A 20,300-nucleotide genomic window follows, 5' to 3' on the forward strand; every position below is an offset into this window, starting at 1 on the left:
TAGTTTTTCTATTTTATATTTAGCATAGAGTTGTATTTCTGAAGTTTGAGTGGATTTGTGGGAATATGTGGTTTCTTTTCCATATTATGAGAAGCTATTTATAGGGGAAGAGGGTGTGCCAAAGCTAAAACAAGAGTGGAAAGAGAGGTGGCTTGAGACTTGATGAGGAAATGGGGACAAACAGTCTTTGGTGTTTTTAAAAAGTAAAGAACTACTACTTTGAGCTGTCTCTCTTTGCAAATGGGGAGGATGGAGAGCTGTAAGGTACTAAAATAACCCTGTGTAAGAGCAAAGTCATTCAAAATTAAGGAAGTTATTTCACTTTGCAAAACAAAAGTTACAATTTAACTTTCTCAAAATCAAAGCTTTTCATTCTGGTTTTGAAACCAGCTTAGAGTGCTGATAAATCAAGCGCTCTGCTTCCCCTCGCCCCAAGATAGCAAAAAGCAGACCCACAAGTAAGGTAGAGGACAATGCTATAGCTGCATGGCCTAGTGCCTGTCCTATTAAGGGTTAATGTGTTATTTAATGATTTTTGTCTAGCATGGTTTGGTGTTTTTGTATTGGCTCCTCTTCGATATATTCTTTTTTTAGAACAACCACACTTGAACTCTTTTAATATCTTTTGTTAATGACTTAAAAAAAACCAACAATTGGCAAGCATGTAAAAAAATTCAGTTATTTCAGTAATATGCGTTAATTCCTTCCCCTTTTGCCACAGAGTTGTTCTATGACTCTGGAATAGGGGAGGTTCTTCCTTTTTGTTCTGTTCATTCAGCACCTTAAACAGAGTGGTTTTGATCAGTGCTCGAGCAGTAAATGTTCAGCAAGTTCTAATAATTTGAATCCTACACAGAAGCTGCTGTTCCTGGTGTCTCTGCTGTGTCAGGTCTGTAGAACGGCTGCTGGTATCTCAACTATAATGTGAAGCTAGGTAGTGCAGAAAGGATGAATCAAAAAGGCTTCTTTAAAACTATCTTAGTTCAGCTAGAGAATAGTAAGACTCAGAGCAATACCTTGTTTTGGATGAAGGGAGAATAAATCATTGATTTTATTTAAATTTCTCCTAATCTAGGAAGAACATAGTTGATAAAAGCCTGTAAAGCTTTGGGCTAGGTGATAACTGCAAACATTCAGTTAATTTTCCAAATGTTTCCTAAGCTCTCTGGTCAATTTATCTTACACTTCTGTCTTAGCTGCACAAGAAGGGGGAGGGGAAAATGGAAATGTCTTGAGTTTTTCGAAGTTTTATTTTGGATTTTATTTCCTATGGAAGCAAATCTTCAGGACTGTAAGTTTTCTCTCGCAAAAAAAAAAAAAAAAGGTATGAAAACTAGTCACTTAGAAATGAAAATAGAACATTTCTGTTGCTGTGAAGCATGAGAACATCAGGTTTTCAATGTCACACTCTTATGCAGGATGGGAAAAGGAGGGAAGCAGTTTTCCATACAATTATATTGTCTTCCAGGGAGAAGATGATCTTTTTTCTCCTAGCTGTTCTTTCAGATTGCTTCCCTGAGCTCTCTTCCTGAGGGAGGAATATTTGCATGAATGAGTGTCCGTGGTGCTTTTGGTTTTGTTTTAGCTTTGAAGCAACCCTCTGTGCTGTGGAGCTCAGTTACATGGTGTGTGACTTCTCAAAGCAGAGCACTGCCTGGGGTTCTAGCAGTTCCCAGAAGCTGCGTATCATGGGGGTCTGTGTCACCTTCTGACTGATCTTGTTTTCTGTCAAAGGGAATTAGAATTGACTGTGGCTTCTACTGATGCTTTGGCCTCTGTTTTAAATGTTGACTATTAAAATGTCATTATTGTAACTTTCAGCAACCTTGGCTAAATTTCTTTACAAACCTTGCAACAACAGCTTTTCACTTAATTCTACTCTAACTTGTTTGCAAGGATGGTTATTTGCATCTTTGAGTTCAGTTTGCTTTCTTGCTTTTCAGTGCGCTCAAGGTATACTACTTTAATCAGTCTATTTACCACAGTGTAGGCTACAGGAAGCACACCATACTTTGAAAATATGATAACGGTAATACAAAAGTCATGAAGTTCATAATAATACATTTTTACAGTGTAGTAGCTTGGACAAATGGAGCTTGAATCTTTGTTGCTTACAAAGTCTTCAGGTATTTTTTTCCTGAAAGCTTTGGATACCTCAAGTATGAACCTCTAAGTTTTTGCATTAAGTTGTTTGCAAGGTAAGTGTAGGAAAAGAGGCTTCTTATGTGCATGTATAATTTCCTACAGGCTATAAAAATGGAGAGAGAAGTTTTAAACTTTTCCTTTTTCTTTTGGCTTTCGGAAGGATTTTGGAAACTTGCCAATTTGTTTAAAGAACAGCCTGCTCAAATAATGTTGTTTTTATCTGCTATACAAGCATGCATTTTGTCTTCATCTTGATGGTCCAAATCTAGAAACAGATTAACTTTCTCCCTGACAGCTGGTATTCATATCTGATAGTAAATAAGTACTCTAAGTTGCATCCTATGCTAATGTCTTAAACTCACAAGTTACCTTATTTTTTATAAAAAATTCCTTACTGATGCTTGAGAAATGAAAAATGTCTGTTCTTAAACTGTGATTAGCTATTTTATGTAGGAAAGAAGGAGGAGGGACAGTATAGCTTCCTCTGGTGTCTCAGATCACATATAAAGGAAAGAAAATCTAAGCTTAAATTAGTAATAGAGAAGGAAGTAGAATTTTCATACTTTTCCTTATGAAGACTTTGAGAAAGTATGAGTCACACTTTTAAACCTACTATGAACCTACTATTTTAAGAGACAATTTTCTCTAACATAGTCTTGACATTTTTACAGGCCTTTGGTAGTCTCAAGCCCTTCGTTTTTGTAGGTAAGTGTATGGTATGTTTGGATCAGAACATTAACATCCATTTGTGGTAGTTCTTCACATTTAGTCACTCTATCAACCCATAAGAATTTAACAGCTGCATAGTGATATTTCCTATGACAGCAGATGTTTTTGGACCTTTACAGATCATGAGCCAAGTTGAGGGACAACAGAAGAATCTTGTACAAGCCATCGAAGCTCTCCCAAGTTCTGGGCCACTTTCTGCCTTGGATCAGGACTTGCTGCTTTTAAAAGCTACCTCTGCTGCCACCCTGAGCTGCCTTGGAGAATGCTTGAGTCTGTTACAGCAAAGCATGCATCAAGTGGGCCAGCATCATAACAGGACACTGTCATCAGGTGAGCACAAGCTCTCTTGGGTGTTACTTTATGTGCCTTGGGGTTTTTTATTATGATACTGAAGCAGGCAAAACTAACCATTCCTGAGAGAGGTACGTTGGGGTGAGCAGCTTGTAAGTTTTTACAGCCTCAAGTATCATAATCTTTTTCTTTGCCTAAAAAAAGATGCAAAATCTATTGAAATCAGAAGAGAGGAAGAAAGGAGGCTGTCCTAAGTCTTCTGAGGGAAATCAGGTTCTGAAGACAGCAAGACCCAAAAAAACCCCAAAAAACCAAGGGGGGCATGGAGAACAGGTAGATAAGCCTATATTCTTAATGACAGTGCAGAACCTGCTTGGTTGTTTTGTTTTGTTTTGGTTTTTTTTTTTAGATTGAAATCACAATACAGATTTGTTTGATAAAAATATATGTAATATTATGCAATGCCACAGTGAAAATGATATTTCTAGTTTTCTACATGGAAGGATACTGTTGAGGCAGATTTATTCCAGTCTGTGGTTTTCTTTAAATCTGGAAAGAGTTCTCCATGCTGCTATTAGGAAAAAAAAAAAAAAAAAAAAAAAAATCTGTGGCAAATTTTTATGAGCCTAAAATGTCAAACAGTGTGATTCTGCATTGAGCTCTGCAGGCATGAACCTTTCAGTCCCCATGTAGCTCAATTTTTTCAGTTCACCCAGTTCTACATCTCTGTCAATAATGTTGGAAGTTGGACTTTTAGCTTTCTGGAAGGGTGGTCAGTGTTTTTCCATACACAGACTGCACTGCCTAGTCTAAAAGCAGGAGCAGGACTTGATATAAGAGGAACAGCAGCAGCAGAATTCTGGATATGGGGTGGCTTTTTATGTTTTCTTCGGGTGCTTCAACAACATTCCCCCTCAACCTGTCCTTACATACAGTGGGTTTACTACAGGGCAGCATATGCCCTCAGGGCTGCTGAGACAGCTAGGTAGGAAGCCCTCTGAAGAATTCCTATTGTGGGGAGAACAGAAACATGAGAGGGTCAGCTGAGAAGTAGGCAAATGATGTAAAAAGGGTTCTAGGAAAAAAACAGTGTAAAAACTTTGACACCTATACCGTGGTATATCATGACTTTCCCGCATCCAGATGTGGGATGTATTTGATGTATTTCATAAAGGAACATAAATAAACAAAAAATTTTCTTATTTTCTGTATTTTGGTTTTCTTGTAGAAAATGCAAAAAAGCCTTGCACATATCTAAATGGTAATGATAGAGTGCATTTAATTGAATTCTTCGATATAATTTGATTTCAAAAGAGAATGGTTTCGAACAAAGATGAAAAGCATCCTTTGAAGAAAGTCACTTTCTAGTTTCAAAGTCCCTGAAGGTTGTTTTTCATGTCCCTGTGATCTAAGTGAACTGTCAGAGATAGGTGACTTGAGTTGTACATGTCCTTGAATGTGTCCAAATAATCTTCTGTTAAATCAGAGTCTGTATTTTGACCCGACAGACTTGAACAATGATTTTTGAGGATCTGCGCACAAGAACAGAGAAAAGCAAGCATAACATTAGTAATTGCTGAAAGGGAATCCCATATTTTCTGAAAAAAAAAAAATTGGAAAGCCATGACTATAAAGTACTTAATAAAATTTAATAAGTGTTTTTGTTTGTTCCTCCTAAGACTTTAAATTTGTACAAGAATCCTTTCAGAAATTAAAATTCTGTAGCACTGGCTCACGCCAGCATCTTTGGTGTAACTGTGAGAACTTGAATTCAAACAGTTAATTCTTCAGTGTGTACGTGTGCTAATTCTTTGGTATGTAATAAAAAAAAAGAAAAGAAAAAAAAAAGGAAGGAAGTAAAAGCTGCTGAAGTATTTAGTCTCTTCTCCCAGACTGAAAGAGTCTGTGAAATGATTTTTTTTTTTCTTTTCTCCTTTTCTTTTCCCCAGGCCTTGTTATGCAACAGTTGCCTGAAAGAACCTGGCCTACAAGTCTTGATTACTGATTTTCCTACACACTTAATCTTGTTCAGGCATACTTTGATAGACTTAACGTTTCTGCTGAGTCGGTAGAGTTTCAGAGTCATTGAAGCTGCATAAACTCATCTTAATGAGCCTAATGCCTTTAAGTAATCCTCTAGCAAACTCTAATTCTGAGATATGATATATTTAATTTCAGTTCTGTGTCCTCCAGGTGAATTTACTTAAATTCATACACAGAAGGTGCAACCAAAAGATGATGACCTTTACTATCACCTGTTGATACTGTCAGGTGAAAATGACTCTTGTTAGGCTAAAAGCCATATATTCCTCTGACAGGAAGTCTCAAACTCCTTTCCCATGAGATATGATGGCCCTGTGCAATTTATTGCCAAATGTTTCCATCCGAGTGCTCTCTCGTTACCTGCTGCATAGTGTCCAAGATGCTACTGGGCATTGTGGGGCAGGATCCATAGGATTTTGTAGAGAGAGACAAGACAGGAATTTGATAACTTGTTTTCTTGCTTCTAGCCCACAGTTCATGAAAGCAGTCCAGTCCAGCAAAGCAGCACAGTCCTGCTCATGTGGAGTGTGAGAAATAATCAATGGCTTAGCTTTGGTGATTTGAACTTACCCTTAAGTTTACCTTCCTTCAGCATCAAAACTGGTCACTAGTATGCCATAAAGAGAGAGAACTGCCTGAAAAGTAGATAGATACCTACTTTCTCTGCTTTCGCTGTACCTTTGCTCTGCTTGTGTCCTTGAAGTCTTTATGGCTGATTATGCAAGGATTGCTCTCGTCTTCTCTGTCCACTGCAGGCCTTGCAATCTTACCGCTTCTAAAGCAAGGACTTAAAGTAGCTGAGAGTTTCTGACCTAGTACTTACAGAATGCACTCATGAAGATTATAATTAAATAGTAGCTATTTTAAACAGATTTACAGACCTTTACAGCTTTAAACAGAAAAAAGATGTCTCCTTTCTTTTGATGTAAATATTTTTATTGCTTTGGTTTCCAGTAACGTGAGTAGAAAGAAAGCAGCTTGGCATTCAGTTTAGTGGAATCTTATCCAGAATCTAGGATTGTGTAGGTCTTGACTTTAAATATTTTTGTGGCATTCTTTGTCATGCAGTAGTTTAAAGATGACATGATTTTTCCTCTTAATTTTCATGTTTCTCGTGAGTTGTCAGTCCTAGACCTCAAGCCTACAAGCAGACATGAAGATTAAACTGAAGTCTTCAATCTTGTCTTGAAGGATAGTCAATACATGTTTTATTTCCCCTCTAAAGCTTCAAGGAAGGGTTTTTGTGATTGTCTTTTTTGTTAGTGCTTGATTTTGGAAGTGCATCAACATGAACAGTCGGTGGAGCAAAATCCCATGTTTCTACTCTTGAGTCAAAATAATGTCAAATAATGTCAAATTCATTTCTAGCTGTTGTTATTAAAGGTATGTACATTGATCACTAGCTAAATTAGTTGTATTTTTTTCTTTCATTGAAAAATATACTGGAGAAGGATATTATTAGCTGAAAGTGTTGGTTATGTGTAGTGTGAGTTGAGGATAAGAGATTGCATCTATACAAGCTTCTTTGGTTTGGGAATTTTGCTCTTTTTGTAGGAGGGAGAAAAATGTCAAGGATTTTCTTATTGGCCAAAAATGTCACCACTTAGGTACATGGAAAGTATTTGTTAATCAGCATTAAGGGCCTTGTGACAAGCTTGAGTTCATTTAGCATGCAGACAGGAAACAGGTGCCTTTTAAAATAAAAATGTGTAGAAGAAACCTTTGTCTTCGCTTCAAATTTTAAAATTTTTAGTGTTATTTTTTCCGCCTGTGTAGCCTTTGGCAGAAGAGTATCTCTAGAGCCTATTGACTGCTATGATTAACATCTGTCCTGCTTTCAGCTGGGATAGAGTTAATTTTCTTTCTAGTAGCTAGTGTTATGTTTTGGATTTAGTATGAGAATAACGTTGATAACACACTGATGTTCTCAGTTGTTGCTAAGTAGTCTTTATAATAAGTGCTGGTTGACAGCCGGCTGAATATGAGCCAGCAGTGTGCCCAGGTGGCCAAGGCGGCCAACGGCATCCTGGCCTGTATCAGAAATAGTGTGGCCAGCAGGAGCAGGGAGGTGATTGTTCCCCTGTACTCAGCACTGGTGAGGCCGCACCTTGAATACCGTGTTCACTTTTGGGCCCCTCACTACAGAGAAGACACTGAGGTACTGGAACGTGTCCAGAGAAGGGCAACGAAGCTGGTGAAGGGTCTAGAGAACAAGTGCTACGAGGAGCAGCTGAGGGAACTGGGGTTGTTTAGCCTGGAGAAAAGGAGGCTGAGGGGAGACCTTATCGTTCTCTACAGCCACCTGAAAGGAGGTTGTAGTGAGGTGGGTGCTGGTCTCTTCTGCCAGGTGGCTGGAGATAGGATGAGAGGAAATGGCCTCAAGTTGTGGCATGGGAGGTTTAGGTTAGATATGAGGAAAAATTTCTTTACTGAAAGGTTTGTCAGGTATTGGAACAGGCTGCCCAGGGAAGTGGTTGAGTCACCATCCCTGGAGGTATTCAAAAAGCGCGTAGAGAAGGCACTTCAGAACATGGTTTAGTGGGCACGGTTGATGGTTGGACTCGATGATCTTGAAGGTCTTTTCCAACCTAAATGATCTATGATTCTAAGTCAAGGATTTTTCAGCTTCTCGTGCCCAGCCAGTGAGAAGCCTGGAGGGGCACAAGAAGTTGGGAGGGGACACAGCCAGGGCAGCTGACCCAAACTGGCCAAAGAGATATTCTATACCATGTGACATCATGCCCAGTATATAAACTGGGGGGAGTTGGCCTGGGGGGTGGGGATCACTGCTTGGGAACTAACCGGGCATTGGTTGCCGCCAAGTGGTGAGCAATGGCACTGTACATCAATTGTTTTGTATATTCCAATTCTTTTATTATTATTATTATTATTATCTTCCTTTCTGTCCTATTAAACTTCTTATCTCAACCCACGAGTTTTACTTCCCCCCCACCCCGATTCTCTCCCCCATCCCACTCGGTGGGGGGGAGTGCGCAAATGGCTGCGTGGTGCTTAGTTGCTGGCTGTGGTTAAACCATGACAGCATCCTTCCCTCCCACACTGCAAACAAAGCAAACTTGAATGTTTGTTTTAAAGTAGCTTTACCAGCTTATGTTGTGTTTTAAGTCTGTTTTTTTTAATTTTAGTGTTTTGGCAGACAGAATCCTGTCTTGTAGTAGCAGCCTGCACAGATAAATCCATTCTTTTAGTCTGTGTTCCACATTAGCCATTCATTTACTGAATAAAGCATCTCCTTGACAGGAATCCCCTCTTATGTTTTTCTGTTTCTCACTTGCCCACTTTTCCAAAGTGTAAAATAGAATGTTTCTTTTTTTCTGAGGATTTTTTTAAAAACAAAACCCAAACCCATCCTCACCATGGATTTTCTGAAGTTCATTTGAATGTGCAAATGCTGCTTGTTTTACCTCCCATGGCAGCAAAGGGATTGAAGATGATTCGGGAGTTCAGGGGGGATGTATTTGAACTTTGTTTTAGCAGATTCTCTGTTGCCTCCTTTTTGGAGAAAATAAATGGACAGGAAAGACAAAATCTAGATGCTTTCAGTTTGGTAACAAATGACAACTAGGGATTCTCCTGCAGGTGAGATGGCAGGAGAGAAAAATGAACAGAGTCCTCCTCTTTCTTGCTTAACCCTTCCCTGCCAAATGCTTGTGGTCAGGGAAGAGTGAGGAAAGAAGACAGGGGAGAACATATTGTTTGTTACTGGTGTAATTTCCTAAATTTGGCGTGGTCAGTCAGGTCTCCGTTAAATGCATCATTGCTAGACTTGCTTCGATCGAGAATAACCAAAACAATTTGCTGTTCTATCTAAATGCTAATACATTATTCCATATATGTTGTTCTTTCTTTGGAAGATTACGTTATTTTCTAGTCCTGCACAGCCTTAGCAAATACCACGTTGTCCTTCTAATCTGAAAAGCAGATGTGCAGCTGCCACTTGCTGTTGCTGGTTCAGCCTGCTGTAGGGTTCAGCGGAGAGACAAAACTGTCGCATCCATCCCTGGCAGGGGAGGGAATCCAGATCTAATCTTGGCCTCTCCTTGAGGCCTACCATTCCATTGTTAAGGGGATATTTGATAGAATGTAGTTACAGTATATCGTAAGAGTTTTTTTTATGAATAGGTGTTAGCTTACAGTTGTGCCAGGAAAAACATAAGTGTTTTTTTAGTCTATAAACCAAGACCAGAAGACTTAAAAATAGAAGGGTTTTTATAATAGGATTGAGGTAGATGTTAGGCATATTGCATGCATCAATTACCTTCAAACTATGTTTTTGCATGATACATCAGGTACCTAGAAAATCAGAAGCAACAAAAGAAAATTATCAACCTTGCTTAACTGAAAAATCTCCAGTAAACCTCTTTGGGGAGGATTTCCCTCTCTCCAGCTGTGTGCACCTGTGAGAGGGAAACATGTTTCTCCTGAGGGCATTTGTGTGGGGTACAGCCTGTTGTGCCATCTGAAATAGATGGGGTTTTGTGGACAATAGCATTGCTATAGGGAAAGGAGAGGAGGTTGTCTCTGGATGCTGTATTTTTCTTATGTGGAAGCATTCTCCTGTGCCTTGGTGGATTTGTCTGCTGCGTGTTCATCACAGTGGAAATCGGTGTTGAGGGAAAGCAGGAAAGAAGCTCTTTTTGGGGTATTTTCTGTAAGAGCTGTCATTTTGTGTGTACATAGGCACTGAACTTCCAGAGGAATCAGGCTTGAGTTTTCACTCCTGGAACCACAGAACCAACACTGTGCAGAAAGAAGAGATCTGGCTGATTTTTACTAGTTGTGGATTTGTTACGTCCTTTCTAATTTTTGCATCGTTTACTGCAGAAACAGATGTTTTAATTAATGTAGTGCTTTGCATAGTCTTAAAGCAAGTAATAAAGTAGCTGTGTAGCTGTGAATGCTTTTGTATCATTTGTGACTGCCTTTCTTAAGAATTTCTTTAGAATTATGAAGTGTATCAAAATAAGAATTGAATTTACCTTTCTGTCAGCTGCCTTTGGCTATGACTGAGAACAGAGCAAAAAGCTGGCTTAAAAACAGAACAGAGACAGCAGTTTCCTCCTATTTGTATCCAGCTCTGAAGATAAACTCTTTCTCATAATATGTTTAGTTTTCATATCTTTTTTTTCCTTCTTGAAGTCTGTAGAAGAACAGGAATTGAACTAGTGACAGAAAATTTTAAGTGCCATAAAGTGGCAAAGATGGCAACTCCATTAGAGTGGATCAAGTTATTTACAGATAGCAACTTAGTCTGTGGAGAGTAAATTCCAATAAAATAATTTTATTTGATATAGGACAGAGAACAACTACCTGTACTATTTTGTGGTAAGAATAATTTCTACTAGTGCAGATGAGAATGTTTTGGATGTACAACTGATAACATGAGTGAAGTAGGAGCCATGTTGTTGTGTCCTTTCACTTAATATATATAGATTGTATTCTGATCTTAGTTGATTTTAAGATTATTTCTGATGAATTCTCTCTTCATACTTTGCTTTTGCCTGAAAAGTAGGCTGCTATATTTGGTATATGGCAACTCCCTTGGGATAATATGAGAATGCTGACATCTCAGAGTAAGATTTGTAGATCAAAGATCACCAAAGGTTCCCTGATGGCACTTTGAAACTAGGCATGGAATTTTTTTCAGCTTGTTCAGAAAGCTGACTTTTTATTTATTTAGGTTTCTGTGGCGTATGACTAATATCTTTTACTGCATATGTCTCTTCTGCAAAGTAGTCAAGTTCCAGGCACACAGAATTTATCAAAACAATTTTTCTCATTTGCAGAGGTGTTGAGGAAACAGATGTGCTTTATCCTTTGGACCTTAACTCTTGGCATCCTATTGGTGTTGGCTAGGTCATAATGTATTGTTAAGATCTGTTTAAAAATTGATTGAGCTGACAAGATTTGTTGTTTTGTGAGGGTAGCATTGCCCTTGGGACAGGTGGAAAAACATGCTTGCATATTCTAACATTTTCTATTTCTGTAAGAGAGTCTCTAAAATGTGTGGAAAAAGATGAAGTAAATAGTTGTCTTATGATGTGTTTGTACTGAAAAGGAAAACTAGTATAGTGTTTTTAAAAATATATAACTGATGGTGAAGTAAATGTTCACACTTAAAAATTTCCCCTGAAGTGAGGTATTTATTCAAGTGGGAGCTTCTTGTTGTGCTTATTTACAGAAATCAGATTTTTAAAAAATATACTAATTAAAAAAATAATTGTTTACAGTGAAGGCCAAATAGATTGTGTGTGCACAGAGAAAATGGATAGCCCAAGGAAATGATCAGATGACTTATTTTCAAAGATTGGCATAAAGAGAAGTCAGTTCAAATTTTTTTTTTTCTTTTAAATAGGAAAATAGCAGCAATAATCCAATATTCAGCTGTTTGACAGGGAGAAACAGAAAAATAGTTTGAGATTTGTTACTGCAAAGTAACGAAGAGCGAGAAGCATAGACACGCACCATAAAACTCTTTGTGGCTATTCTAAAATGAAACAAGTTTATTTGAACTTCTTGCCTTTTTTTTTCTTCTTTGAAATCTGTACTAATTAACACCAAAAAAAGTAAAAAATTGTTGATGGTTTACAGACGAGAATTCCCTCCAAGGAACCAACATTATTATTTGAAATTTTCCAATTTGGTTTTATTGTTCATGCTGACGGTATGCTTCCTTCCTCCCATGCAGTGAGAGTTCATTTTGGATCTGCCAAAACAATCTTTAGATTATCCTCTGAATCAGCTTGTTTTGAGGGATCTGGGGTTATCCTTTGTTCCTAGCAGCAAGTTGCTCAAGATACTATGACTGCAGTCACCGTGCTCTTCATTACTTGCCATGTATACCAACATCGTGTGTTGATTTATCTATATCTTTGGAATGGGGACAGATGTTAGCTTCCTGATGTGTAGGACCAATGTGTAGAGCCAATCCAAGAAGATGACCCTTTGTTTGATACTTGCATTTTCTCTCACATGGTTCACATAACTCGACCAGGTCTTATAACATCTACTGGTGTCGTCCTCAAAGTCATTGAAACTCAAAAAGATTTGCAGTATGTGGCCCGACAGCAGAGCCACAGAGATGCTTTTCCTTCGGCAATAAGAAATTTGAGTCATTGTGTGAAAAAAACATTTAAAAAAAAAAGGCTGGATTTTTTTCGCTGTTGGTAACTCACTTCTCTGAAAATCATTTTATGCTTAACTATTTGCTTATGCTTTCTTCAGCAAAAGATGATGCCACAAAATCATGCTAACCAAGTAGACCTGAAGTTTTGTCATGTCATCATAACTTAGTGCCATTTTAGATGAGAGGAATGTTCTCTAATTATGTTATCTTTAGAATTTGGTAAGAGGTCAGCTATAGGATTCGTGGCCCATTTTTTAATAATATAAGTATTAATATAAAAGTACACAGCATTACCTTACCAGATCAGACCATTTACTTTAATTAGGATGCAACCTCTGGTAACCCCTGGTGATATGGAGAAGGTAAATTGCATGTTCTTTTATGTACTGTGTGTTGAATTGGGTCATCTTAAAAAGTTGTCAGTGATGAGAGAAGCAGATCCTCCCTGTAGCAATAATTGTATTTTCATGTACAAATTATGGTAATGACTGAAGAGCTGCAATTTTCTTATCCGTATCTCTGCATTTATAGCAGCGTGTAATTAATAGCTGAAATTTAAGCCCTATGCTGAGGGCTGCTGATTTGAATGTTGATACTATGTTTTAGAGCAGTAAGGGAGGAATAACTGTGCAGTCACCTTAGCTGATCGTTCTTTCTGTCTTGGCATCCTTAAATACTGGCCCATCCTGGAAATCAGGTACCCCCAGAAATAAGGGTTGTTCTGATGTCTAATTCTGTTTGATTCATATTTAATGTGTATCTTTCTAATGAGACCTCTTCTAAACTGTGGTCTTGGGACCAGTAAAGCATTTTAGCACTTAATCTAGAAAGAGCTTTTAATAGTACAGACAGAAATAAAATACAGCTGCTAGGCTTAAAACTCTGATTTCAGGCAGAAGAAATGAAGGGTTTACTTGGATAACTTCATAACTATGAAAACAGTGGGTAGAGAATACTTGCTTAATTACCAAGGTGTGCCAGGTTGTATAATCTTTATGTAGAATTCTGTCTGGTGGTAGGAGTAATGTTTTAAAATGTTTCTTTGTTGACTTTAAAAAAAAAAATACTTCTCACCGATAAATCGGCACAGAAGGTGCTAGAGTATTTTTGTTACTAAAGTAAAACTGTGCATGGAAGCAGAGAAGAGATAGCAGTTCATTTATATTAGTAGAATGATGAGATGAATGGAAGAAATCTGTAATCTGTCTCGTGTAAGTTGACACTCATTTCTGCTTCAGAAGGTATCCTGGGATGGCCTGGGCCCAAGTCGCACTCCACAGAGCAACTGAAAAATGGTGCCCTCAGCTCCTTATCATCTGCTAGTGCCAGCATTACATGGGCAATAGTACCATCGGCAGCCCAGGATGGACAGGCATTACAGCCAAATACAGAGGTAAGCATGCTAGGTCTCTATAGGTGGTTTCTGTTGTACCTGAGACTTGACATTGGTTAGATGCAAACTATGTACGATGGTGGATGCTTTTATTAATTATTTATTGTACTTTTTTCTTTATGGTATCCTCTTTGAAATTAGTTGTGAAAATGCTAAGTTTCATGCTAAAGTGCACTCTAAAAACTAGAAAAATATGTTGATGATATTGCTGTGTGCTTTTGCTTCTCTGAGGTACTTTGGACAGCGGACTATGGCAAGCGTACAGTCTCTTTTGTAGTTGTAAAAACAATTAACAGACTGTCAGTACACATTTCTGTCTTCTGGTGACAGAAAAAGCTGTTTGTTTTTTATGCTGGTTTGAGATAGACAGGAGACGCTAAGACCACAACATTGCTTGCTGCTGCTTCTTCCATGTTGCTGTTTGCTCTTGGGTGTCTCTTGAGTATAGCTGACTATTCTTTGAGTTGGAAAAATATATTGTTTTCTGACCCCTTTTCCTGTTAAGTGATTATGGGCAGAACTTGTCCACATCATCCTGCACCAGCCTGTTGATTTGTGCTTTTGTGGCATTTACTTGGTAAAGGGCAGTTCTGAAGCATCGGCTCTTTGAGGAGGCTCACAGCTGCGTATCAGGCATCTCATGCACTGAAAATCTCTCACCATGCCAAACATCTCCAGCTTCTACTGTCTGCTTCGGTTACCAGTGCTGCCCACCAGGAAAACACTTCACTCTGAGACCCCACAGATTGTAGGGCACCTGGAGCACATGAGACCTGGAGAACTGGGAAGAACGTTTTAAGAGAGCTGAAGAAACCCTTTTCTACTAGTGAATGCTCTTTGGCAATTGGAATGGCTTAAATGAAATTATATCACCTTTAACAAAATGTGTAATGGCTGGGGACGTCAATAAAGCTGTTTGTTTTTCTGGTTCTTTCGTAGTATCTTGAATTGAGTATAGTTAAAAAAATCCAAGGATAAACCAGATTTTAATTTTTTTTTTAATATTACATGTTACTTTGGTCCTCTTCCAGATCTGTCCTTAGAAAGTAGTTTCAAATTCAGTTACTTCTAGTGTCCATTAATCGCAATGTTTAAATTACCTGTAATTGCTTTTTATTAGGAAGTTGTGTAATTTCTTTTTCAGATAAGCCAACTGCAGTTCTTATAGTGTGCTCTTAAGACAGGCTATTTAAGAATATTGTTTTGGGAGTTACTAATTTACTCACTGATACACTGCAATTTGTTTCATTAAGTTTTTTTAGATGTTTTTATTCCTGATCATGTGGTAAAGCCAAATGGGATGTGGAAGCATGGGCTTTGCAGCAAGAACATAAAGAGCAGCAGCTGATTTAACTCATCTCAGGGTATCATTTTGCAGTTGAGTTGAGCCATTTATGACTTGTTTTAAATGACAGTTTTTTTAAAAGTCCAATTTCCTCCCCTTCACTTGCTGATGAGAGTTACTGAGTTGTGTGTGTGGCTTGAGGTACTGCTTTGCGTGTGGAACTCATGATGTATTGAGAAGGGAGTACCCTTGAAGAGATGGATATAAATGGGGGAGCATAGCACTGTTTGTAGTACAGAATCCTCAGTGCTTTGTGGGCAATCTTCCTGAAATCAGCAGCCTGCATTTGAAGGCCCTGGGGCCTTAAAAAAGAAGAAAAAAGGGAGGGGAAAAAAGAGAATAAATTAGATTTTTAAGTTATAAAAAGTTCAGCTGAAGATGGTGTTTTTGGCAGAAGCAGTAAGTGGAAGTTTGTGGATTGGTGGAGCAACAAGAAGCAGCTGGACTCATGCTTGTAATTTTTGTTATGTGTCACGTCCCAATTTCTCAGGACGACGACTCAGGTTTGTTGATTCCCAGGTCAGGATTAAGGTGAAACAACATCAGGGATCCTTTAACTCAACAAAACTCAAACTTTTATTCGCTCACAAGAAGAATGGGCATGCTTGCAACAAGAATTGGCACGAAACTGTCAGTAAACTGTGTAACGTGCTAACCATATGTCACCAAACATATACTACAGGCCTTGCTTATTTGGGGATCAGTTCAGGGAAGACAATAAGGAGAGCCCTTCCATTGAGTCACGAGGTTCAGAGCAGACCCCCTTGCTTTCTAGACTCCTTCTCAGAGAGGAGCCTAGGGATGGCTGGATCCACTCCTAGTCCCAGACTTGGTCAGCGGTTTATGTCTAAAGGGTTGAGGTGTAGGGATTATGGGAAAAAGAGAGAGAGGAAGAGACAGAGAGAGAAAAGAGAAAGATTTCACCGGTCCTGGGTCCAGTGTTGGTCTAGTCAGTCTAAAGGTCCAGTTCTGGTGGGCTTCAGTTTGTGTCCTTTTATCATCCTTTCCCCTCCTTCGGGTGGGCACTTGAACTCATTAGGCTAATTAAGTGTCATGCCAGTTTGTGCTTTCAGAACCTTTGGGAAATGGGTCAGTGGGCTTGGGGGTCGTTTGGGGAGTAACTTCTCCTTCCCTGCAGACACGACCGTTGTTTGATCTTTGGCCATGCATGGTGAGCTGCCCTGCTCAGCATATCAGAACACAGAGCTGCGCACCCTCCAGCATGCCCTCCCTGTCCTGTTGCTGATGTCCTGTGCTGATGGGCTTCTTTTCACCTGTTGTTCCTTGGTGTGCAGGGTTCGTGGTTATGTAGAGTTCATTGTTGGGCAGAACTTGCCCCACCACAATGTTTGAGACATTAACTCCTTCAGTCTCTCACATTATGGTAGTACAGTTTATTAAGCAGAAATTTGGTTTTGCCCCAAGAAAGTGGCCTGAATCAGGATTCATTCCTGGAAGCTCTTTCCAAACCTGCATCTTCCCTTCCATGGCGTCCTTGTGTGCTTCATGTTATCCGAGATGGATACTGTTGGCTCGCAATTTAAGGTGCTCTTTTAAATGTAGCTGATACATTTTTCAGTTTTGGCCATTGTGATCAAGATATCAGTGCCCCATTGGAAGGCTGAAGCAGAAAACCTGAATTGTGGAAGAGGTGAACAGTTGCATCTAACATAAGTTGGAGCTTTTGTATTTCCATATTCATCTTCAGATCAAGCAACTTGTCATGCCCTGTTACAGAAGCTACACCTCTTGGCTGCTGTGGTGAGATCTTTTTCTGGGAGAGGAGGTGAAGTTTTCCTAGAGTGCTACAGGTTCTGCCCAGCTGTCCAAGCTGAGCGAAGTGTTGAACAGGACACTGGAGCTACTTGTTGTTGCGACTAGTGTGACTAGAGAAAGGACGGTGAGAGAACAGGCTTTGAGGAAGAGAAAAAAATCTTTTGAGCAACATAACTGTTACCCTGCTAAGGATGCTACCTAAGCCAGGTGGTCATCCTGGAGATGATGTCTGACCCCAAAGTTAACAAAGGTGTTTGACTTAACACACTTTAACAATTCTGTGTGCTGGATTTAAGCTTATTTTAAAATATATTCTGGCCTGTTGTGTGTTCAAGGCAGGAGCCTAGATTTGGCACTGGGTAGCCAGTTCATTTTCAAAGGTATAAAAGCACTGACTGTGCTAATTACTTAGTATGTGTAGTTGTATGTAAAAGCCACTGCAAATCATCACACACCACTTCTTTTGTAGTCCAGATACATTGTCATTAGTAACTGTGGTGGCATCAGCAGAGATTGAGAAAATGCATCTAGACATCATTGTTTGACAAATTTTTGACATTGAAGACCCTGATTTCTTTTTTTATTTATCTGGTAGCTTCTTTTAGATGTAGGAGAAAAGGAGGAGTCCACAAATGTCATTCAAATGAAGCTTATTTCTCTTAATGATTTTCTTTTAAAAAACTCAAACTAGGCATTTGGATGATCCTCATTTCTGAAGAAGTTGGTAGTGTATTAATGGGGTTCAGCTTTCAAAATATACCTGCCAAAAGAAGTGAGCCTTGCTTTTTCAGAAGTTATGAGAAGAGAGTGCTGGTTCCTGTTGGTTCAGTGCTGGTTCAGTGCTATCAAAATTAACTCCAATTTCTTTGACTGGGCCTAGATTTTTATTTTTAAAAAGTCTGTACTTTTTATGATATAACCTCTATCTCTTAGTCAGAAGCTATAGGAACGGGTGAGAGCTTTTTGGCTACCACTCAGCATAATATAGTAGATGTACCAACAAAACAAATTGTGAATTGACCTGTAGTCTGGAATAGAAAAAGCCATTAAATTATTACCCTTGAGGAACAACCGACTCAGCTGCTTATATTATAGAATGTTATTTATAAGGAAAAAATAATTTTAGGTATGTGGATCAGCAGTGATTTTAAAAAGATGTTTGTTATGTTGGAGTGGGGTGTTGGGGGGGGTGATGGTGTGTGACTGCTGAGGAGTCTTTCCCATATAGCAGGCTGCCAGTGGCAGCAGTTTCCTGGCAACATGACCAAGCGGCTGAATGTGTTTAGTGATAGCTGTGTTAATTCTCAGTGCAGCGTGTAGACACTTTGCAGCAGTGCATTAAGCAACATCACTAACAAACCAATGACTTGTTCTCTGCTGTGTTTTTTATATGTTTATGAAGAAGCATGCATCTATATAATTCTCCTCTGCAATAACAAGGCTCACCTGATGCCATTTTCTTTGAATACTTAAGCATTCTTGAGGGATATAGTAAGTTCTGGAGTTGAGTTTTGATGTGGTAGATAACTGAATTAAAACCTTTCTTTTTGGTCTGTCGCACTGTCAGGGTTTCAGGAATGCAGAGTTTCTCCCCTGTGAAATAACAGAGCAGCTAAAGATTCTTGTCTTTAGATAAAACACTGTGTTGGTGTTTACTTGCTTTTGTTACTTAGGGTGTTTCTTGCTTTGAAATGCAGGGATATCATTTGAGATACTGCTTAAACTAGTTCAGAAAATACAAGATTTTGTAGCAGAGATGATTATCTTGTGTATTGCTTGCTTCCTTTAGCATGTTCTTTCTTGATGTTGCTGTTTCATCTTCCCAGATGAGTTTTCTTTCAGGGTTGTGATATACGGCAGCATGAAGTTAAAGCCTGTTATCTTCGCTGAAAGAAGTAACCCCTCACAGTGAAATGCCCCATCAAGCATCTTTGTCTTTTTTTTTCCCATACTCTTTTTTTTGGTATAAGCCTCCAAGTTTTAGCTTACTTTTTTGGATTTTTTTTGGTCTGTCCACCTAAAACATCAGGTGGAAGCAGGGATAAGGGCTGAGTGGAACAGAACTATTGTCCATCTGCTGTGAGTTGATGTAAAATACTTCTGTGCGTGTGACGTGAACTTAGTCTGTGTCCAGTCTGCAGTAAATGTGATCCTGCTTCTTTCATTTAAGGGTTTGTAGTTTTGCAACTCCTTTCAATAAATGCTGAAATTGATTAGTTTTAAAATATTGAGTCTCATAGTAAATTCAGTTGTAATAAACTTGGTGCCTAACTAGAATAAAGATGTGAATCACTTCCATGTGTGAGCTACTATTCCAGTTAAAGTTATTGTCATTTTGGGTGTCAGAATTCCCCTTCTGAGCTGACAAAATATAACTGCAGGCCAAATGCCTCCCTTGGCAGCCAAATACAAATGGGAAACAGGCTGTTCTTATCTGGGACCTGAGAGGGAAGGAATAATTTTCTTTTGATCTAACAGTTTAGTTAAGAATTATTACAAAAATCGTGCTGTAGCTACATCTGTGATTTACCTCTCTTTATGTGATTTTTATGCCTTAAAATGCCGTGCCAGCTGATTCTTTCCATCTTGTGGATCTAGTATCTATGCAGTCTCCTCTGCTTTCCTGTCCCTAACTTTCCCTTGCTTGTGTGCATGAGAAACTGTACACATGCTCCATATTGAAGTGTCTTTTTAATAGGATTGAAGTTTTAGCTCTGTAGGATTGAGGCTTTAGCTCTGATTATCTAACTGCTAAACCAGGTTTTAATTGTGATAGTGATTGCAAGGGCAGTCAAGTCCAGGTTATTAAAGATATTTCGGTCGCCTGGATGATCTGAACCTTGATGTTTTCAACTGTAAGAAGGAACTGCACTATTTACAGGAGGTACTGAATTGTTTAGTTCTTCATTTTAAAAGATTATGTGTTTTTGTCCAATCTCTTCAAGCTAAAGTTCTTTTCTATCTGTAGGCTAGTATACCTCCTAGTATGATGATACTTCATCCTTTACAGAGGATGTAATAGCCTTTAGAACTCTTACAGAATGTGTTAGAGATGCTAAGAAATAATTTTAAAAGTGCTCCTGCAATTTTAGAAACTAAGCTAGGTATAAGAAATGATTTCTAATTCAATATTACCTTTTCTTTATATCTCTGTGTCTCAGCAGACTTGCCCAGGACTGTGGATTGTTTGCTAGTGTAAATTGTCCCCAGTGTTTCCTAGTTCCTTTTTGTACTTGACATAAACCTGTATAATTGATGCTGGGAGATCAGCTTAGTTGTGAACATACAGTGCTAGCCACAAGTGCAGTAATGGAGAGAGAACAGATCAGGGTGGGAAAGTAACATTTGCAGTATTACAGAGAGTCCCTTTTCACTGTTTAGTACAGACATTACAGGATTTCTGAATGTGCTCTGCTTTTTGCCTTCTGCTT

The 20,300-nt window shown here is 38.7% G+C and overlaps 1 protein-coding gene across 1 annotated transcript in view; it reads left to right on the forward strand.

Moving 5' to 3' along the window:
* The window catches only part of OSBPL10 (oxysterol binding protein like 10), a 128,095-nt gene that overhangs the window by 70,009 nt on the left and 37,786 nt on the right, over nucleotides 1-20,300 (forward strand). The window contains 2 exon segments of the mRNA XM_030007562.2: nucleotides 2,994-3,204; nucleotides 13,594-13,748. Of these exon segments, the coding sequence (XP_029863422.1) occupies nucleotides 2,994-3,204; nucleotides 13,594-13,748 (366 nt within the window).

This window comes from Aquila chrysaetos, chromosome 3 (assembly GCF_900496995.4).
Source record: "Aquila chrysaetos chrysaetos chromosome 3, bAquChr1.4, whole genome shotgun sequence".
In the NCBI taxonomy this organism is placed as follows: Eukaryota; Metazoa; Chordata; class Aves; order Accipitriformes; family Accipitridae; genus Aquila; species Aquila chrysaetos.